Source organism: Malaclemys terrapin, chromosome 7 (assembly GCF_027887155.1).
Source record: "Malaclemys terrapin pileata isolate rMalTer1 chromosome 7, rMalTer1.hap1, whole genome shotgun sequence".
NCBI classification, from domain to species: domain Eukaryota; kingdom Metazoa; phylum Chordata; order Testudines; family Emydidae; genus Malaclemys; species Malaclemys terrapin.
The window spans coordinates 23955252-23961732 of record NC_071511.1 but is presented as its reverse complement, the minus strand read 5'-3'; the positions used below and the strand labels follow the sequence as shown (position 1 = coordinate 23961732).

At 54.6% G+C, this 6481-nt stretch overlaps 1 protein-coding gene across 1 annotated transcript in view; it reads left to right on the top strand.

Annotated features, from left to right (window-relative positions):
• The first annotated feature begins 1822 nt into the window (after positions 1 to 1822).
• CELSR3 (cadherin EGF LAG seven-pass G-type receptor 3) overlaps positions 1823 to 6481 on the top strand; it is a 66535-nt gene continuing 61876 nt past the window's right edge. Inside the window, exon 1 of the mRNA XM_054035539.1 lies at positions 1823 to 4535. Within this exon, the coding sequence (XP_053891514.1) occupies positions 1838 to 4535 (2698 nt within the window). The 5' untranslated portion in view covers positions 1823 to 1837. The remainder of the gene's footprint in view (positions 4536 to 6481) is intronic.

Here is a 6481-nt window from a genome sequence, read left to right as displayed (position 1 = left end):
GGAGCAGCCCGGCCCGCACGGGAGGCAGCCGCCGCCTGTAGATGGTGGCGGGGCGGCGGGGGGCAGAGCCAGAGGCGGAGCGGGGCCGAGGGAGCGCTAGGGCCGGGCTCCCAGGGGCGGGGAGGGGGCCGGGGGGAACATGGCCGAGCCGCCGTCGCCGCTGCCGGGACCGAGCCGCCGGGGGCGGCTGCTGCTGCTGCTGCTTCTCCTTCTCCCTTTGTTCCCCCTCGGCCGGGGGGAGCGGGGAGCCGAGGGGCCCGGGGGCTGCGCCCGCCGCGGGGAGCGGGGACCCGGGGAGAGCCGGGGGCAGGCGGGGCCGAGCAGGGGGCTGCCGTGCGCGGGGGGCCGCTGGCGGGGCTTAGTCCTCCTGGGTGAGCTGCGCGGAGCCGGCCCGGCCGCCGGGGGCAGCGGGGGCTTGGCCACGGGCAGGGGGTGTCGCTGTGGCTGCCCCCTCCTGCAGGCGGGGGGTCGGAGGGGAGCCCTGCCGGGGAAGCCGCGGCGGGGCAGTGGGTCTCCCCGAGCTGGCTCGGGGCCCCCGCTGAGGGACACGAAGAGGACTCCGCGCCCGGCAGCTGCCCAGGGGGAGCGGGCCGGCGGCTCCCCCTGCTTGTGGATTATAAACGCCCAGGCGCTGCCCCCGAAGCCGCCGGGCCTGGCACGGGAGGGCGCTGGACAGCCCCGCACCCAGTGCCCCGGCGGCTGGGCAGCAGCGCCGAGCCACGGCCGCAGGACTAGCGGGAAAGGCTGCACCAAGCCGCCGAGGCACCAAGGCGGGGAGCCGGCCGAGCAGCCAGGGAGCGGTGCGGGTCCGGAGCGCCCAGGCATCTTCGCCTCCCTCGGGACCGACTGCAGCGGGGCCCGGAGCCCCGGAGAGGAGGCGAGCGGACAGCAGTGGGGCCGGGACAATGGGGCTGGCTCCCTGGACAATGCGGGCGGCCAGAGGGACGGAGACTGCTGCGGCTGTGCGAGCCGGAGCCACCTGCGCGCTGTCACAGGGGCCCCGAGCTCCCCCGGGAGCTGGCTGAGCGCGGCGGGCGCAGGGCACTCCCTGCATGGCGAGAGGCTGTGCGTAATGCAAGTGTCCAGGCAACAGCCCAGTCCCGGAGCGTCTAACTGCACGGATCCTTGGCAGCTGGAAATCTGGGGGTCCCTGGCCCCGGGGGCGAAGCCCCGGCCCCCGGAGAGGTACCCGCCGGCTTCGGAGAGCCGCTCCTGGTTTGCAAAGATGCAGCTGAGGCCGCCACCCCGCCGCCGCGGCCGCTCGCACCTCAGTGAGTGGCTGACCCTAGTGACCTGCCTTCAGCTGTGTGCAGGGAGACAGCCGCACGGGGGCACGTCCTGCCGGCGCGCAGGTGAGTGCTGGGGGGCCAGCCCGGACCATACTGTGCGCTTGGAGAAAGCTACGAAAGGGCAGGCGCAGGCCGGTGAGTTGGGAGAGACCGTTTCAGCACCACCTGCGCCCGGGACAGCTCCCAGAGCGGCGCTAGGACTCGATCCAGCCCGCGCTCCGCCCACGCCGCACAGAAAGCAGGATCCCTGTCTGTTTTTTCACCTGTTTGATTCCACCAAAGGCTGTTTACAAACTCTCTGCTTTGCCGTGGACTTTGGGAGCCCGTCAGCCCTGGAGCTCTTTGCTCACCTCCCAGTAAAGCCTAGTCCAGCTATACAGCTTGATCTATCACATTATCCGCCTGTCAAGCGAAGGAGGAGGAGAGAGAGTGCATTCCTACCATTAGTAAGGACTGGCAGGGCAGCCAACCGCCACCCCCACTTCCCTCAGTACAATTACCAGGTTCAGGTGGCTGAAAACCAGCCTCCAGGGACTCCTGTGATAACTATGGCAGCACAAGACCCCGATTCAGGGGAGGCTGGGAAGCTAGTCTACTCCATGGATGCCCTAATGAATAGCAGGTCCATGGAGCTGTTTAGCATTGACCCCAAGAATGGTCTCATCACCACCACCAAAGCTTTGGATAGAGAGACTATGGACCTGCACTATTTCCGGGTTACTGCTGTGGATCAGGGGGTCCCCCGCCTTTCTGCCACCACCATGATTGCTGTAACTGTTGCTGACCGAAATGATCATGACCCTGTTTTTGAGCAGAGTGAGTACAGAGAGACTATTAGGGAAAATGTAGAAGAAGGCTATCCTATCTTACAGCTGAGGGCCACGGATGTGGACTCCCCACCCAATGCAAACATCAGGTATCGATTTGTGAATGAACAAGCAGCCCACTCTGTCTTCGAGATAGATCCCAGGTCAGGTCTGATCACCACCAGTGGGCAAGTGGACAGAGAGAAAATGGAGAAATATTCTTTGGTGGTGGAGGCAAACGACCAGGGTAAGGAGCCTGGGCCCAGATCTGCCACGGTTAAAGTCTATATCACAGTTCTGGATGAGAATGACAATGCCCCTCAGTTCAGTGAAAAACGCTACATTGTCCAGGTGAGAGAGGATATAAGACCCCATACGGAAATCTTGCGCGTTACTGCCACTGACATGGACAAAGACAATAATGCTTTAGTCCATTATAACATCATCAGTGGGAACAGTAGGGGCCAGTTCTCTATTGACAGTGTGACTGGGGAAATACAGGTGGTGGCACCTTTGGATTTTGAAGTTGAACGTGAATATGCCCTGAGGATACGTGCTCAGGACGCAGGGCGCCCTCCTTTGTCTAACAATACTGGCATGGCCAGCATCCAAGTAGTGGACATTAATGATCATGCCCCAATCTTTGTCAGTACCCCTTTTCAAATCTCCGTCCTGGAAAATGCCCCCCTTGGCCATTCAGTGATCCACATCCAGGCGGTGGATGCAGATTATGGGGAGAATTCTCGTCTGGAATATAAACTAACTGGGGTCTCAGCTGACACCCCTTTTGTGGTGAACAGTGCCACTGGGTGGATCACAGTGAGTGGCCCCTTGGACCGTGAGTCAGTGGAGCACTATTTCTTTGGGGTGGAGGCTCGGGACCATGGCTCTCCATCCTTATCTGCCTCCGCTAGTGTCACTATCACTGTCATGGATGTGAATGACAATCGACCTGAATTCACCCAAAAGGAGTATTTCATCCGGCTAAATGAGGATGCTGTTGTGGGGACCAGTGTTCTCAGTGTCACGGCAATCGACAGGGATGTGAACAGTGCCATAAGCTACCAGATAACGGGGGGGAACACTCGTAACCGCTTCTCTATCAGCACTCAGGGAGGAGTGGGGCTGATCACTCTCTCGCTACCCTTGGACTACAAGCAAGAGAGGCGCTATGTGCTAACAGTGACTGCCTCTGACCGGACCCTGCATGACAACTGTCACATTCATATCAACATCACTGATGCCAACACCCATAGGCCTGTGTTCCAAAGTGCCCACTATTCAGTGAGTATCAATGAGGACCGTCCTGTGGGCAGCACTGTGGTGGTAATCGGTGCCACTGATGATGATGTGGGGGAAAATGCCAGGATCACTTATTACCTAGAGGACAATATTCCTCAGTTTCGTATTGATGCAGACTCTGGTGCCATCACATTGCAGGCGGAGCTGGACTATGAAGACCAGGTCACCTACACCTTGGCCATCACTGCCAAAGATAATGGGATCCCTCAGAAAGCGGACACCACCTATGTAGAAATCATGGTGAATGATGTAAATGACAATGCCCCTCAGTTTGTCAGCGCTCACTATCAAGGCATTATATCGGAGGATGCCCCTTCATTCACCAGCGTGCTCCAGATCTCTGCCACTGATCGCGATGCCCACACCAATGGGCGGGTACAATACACCTTCCAGAATGGGGAGGATGGGGATGGGGATTTTACCATAGAGCCCACCTCTGGGATTATCCGTACTGTCCGCAGGCTAGACCGAGAGAATGTCCCAGTCTATGAGCTGACTGCCTATGCTGTGGACAGGGGGGTCCCCGCGCAAAGAACCCCTGTCAACATTCAAGTCACTGTTCAAGATGTGAATGACAATGCCCCTGTTTTCCCAGCTGAAGAGTTTGAGGTTTTGGTGAAGGAGAACAGCATTGTGGGCTCTGTGGTGGCCCAGATCACAGCCATTGACCCAGATGAGGGACCTAATGCCCAGGTCATGTATCAGATTGTGGAAGGCAACATCCCGGAGATCTTCCAGATGGACATATTTTCTGGGGAGCTCACTGCCTTGATTGACCTGGATTATGAGACAAAGCCCGAGTATGTAATTGTGGTCCAGGCCACGTCTGCCCCCCTGGTCAGCAGAGCCACAGTCCACATCAAGCTCATTGACCAGAATGACAACAGCCCCGTCCTCAAGAACTTCCAGATCCTCTTCAACAACTACATTTCCAATAGGTCCAACACCTTCCCTTCCGGGGTCATAGGGAAGATCCCGGCTTATGACCCAGATGTGTCCGACAAGCTCTTCTACACTTTTGAACGGGGCAATGAGCTGCACTTGTTGATTGTAAATCAGTCAAGTGGTGAGCTGAGGCTGAGCCGTAAGCTGGACAACAATCGTCCCCTGGTGGCCTCCATGCTGGTGACAGTCACAGGTAAGATATTTAAACTCTTTGGATGACTGTGATAGTGTAACATTTCCTAGAGACGTTCAGGTGGTTCCAGGCTGGAGACTCCAACATGTATCTTGTGGTGCTGAGTTTTCAGCATTTGGGCCATTATTTTACTTAAAATCTGAAAAAATAAAATAAAATAAAATAAAATGGGTGCTTATGATAATATCCATACGACTGGAACGTCTTGTAAAGCGTTTGAAATGTAAGGATGACAACGTTGTATAACAGCAAAGTGTTGTTATTTAGCTAGAGGATCGGTTAGTCGTAGCTTTAAGCATGAGGTGCTCTCTCTAGTAAATGCAAGGATCTGGGCTACACTGCATAGGACACTGGCTTGGGAAGCACGCTGCTTTTCCTGGTGGCTGAACCTGCTCCTGCTGGTTCCTAGAGGCTGCTGACCCAGGGGCTGAATCTCTGCTTTGCTTGGAGCCCCTTCTAGCTCAGGAAGTGAGCCATTCCCATCCTTGGGGGCCTGCGCATGCTCTTGCCACTGTGCTCTCAGCCTTTGCTGATTCAGGGAGTGGGGGATCAAGCTTGGGGCTTGAACTCAGCCCCTTAAAAAATCTTATTCAAATGTTTGCTGTTACCATTCCCCTTTTCGTTCTCCCTGCCCTTCCAAAAATAGTTCATGTTTTAAAATTCTGGTTTTGGAATATTAATACTACAAATATTTAGGGCTCCATTTTCAAAAGCAGCTTTTTGGAGCCCAGGTTATTGCATGCACAGAAATTGGGTGTAAAAGATCACACACACAGTTTGAGAAGAGAGGTTTAAAATGTATCCCCCTAAACTGTCAGTGTAGGTCCTTGTGTGCCATGCATCCCCTGTATTAAAGTGTGTATCCATACTAACCTCCTCTGTGACATAGAGAGTTACTATTATCCCCACTTTACAGATGTGGATCAGAGGCACAGATGGATTAAGTGACTTGCTTGAGGTCACACAGGAAACATGGCAGAGCCAAATTTGAATGTAGATCTTGTGAGTCCCAGTCCCTTGCCTTTACCACAAGACCATCCTTCCTGCCTTGTATAGGGTGTTTCTTGAAATACCAAATAACCTATGTGTGACTTGTAGAAGGAGGTGGGGGAGGTGTCCATTTGGAGGGTATCCGTGACACAGGCTAAGTTATTTAGCTGTGTCTAGGGAGGCATACATTATTCATGACTTTCCACAGATCCTCAGCTTCCATCTAACCCTTCCTCCCCCTTCCCCCACCCTACCAACTCGTTTAGTGAGTGAGCTCGGAAAATAAGGCCCTTGTTTCTTTCAAAAGATGCAGTATGGGCTTTAAATGTTGATATGTTCAGTCCAGCCCAGTGTACTCAGCTACAGCACCTCACTAGATTGAGGTTCTTTAGGGGTTAATTGTAACTGCAGGGCAGGGTAATATCATATTCAGACACACACATGCACAGGCTGATTACTAGAGATGGGGGGAGCCGTGCTGACCTTTCTTGCTTCTGCCAGAGTATGTTTATGCAGGCTCTGCCTCCTAATACACTTAACCCTGCACAAAGACAGGAGGAAATCACATTTCAAGGCCTTGCACTAAACTACCTTAGAACAACAAGGCTCTTGAAATTGCCATGTCATCATTTTCCAGTGGAAGTGAGGCTAGAAAAAGCTAAGCTCACCGTGGCGAGAAGGATAAGAAAGGAAGCCCAGTCTTGCAGGAGGGGAGCAGAATGGAAAACGTGCCTTTTGTTGGCTTCAGTGGGGTGTTTAGGTTTAGACCCTGCTTTGTAAGAATGTCACCTTCCTGTAGCCCTGGCATTTTTTATTATTCTATTATTTACTGAGCACCATCCATGCACTTTATAAACATATAGTGATGGAAGGCCCAAAGCTCACAGTCAGAATCAACACAAAATTACAGTGACATCTAAAGAAAGGGCTAGGGGCATTTTGCAGATTAAAATGAA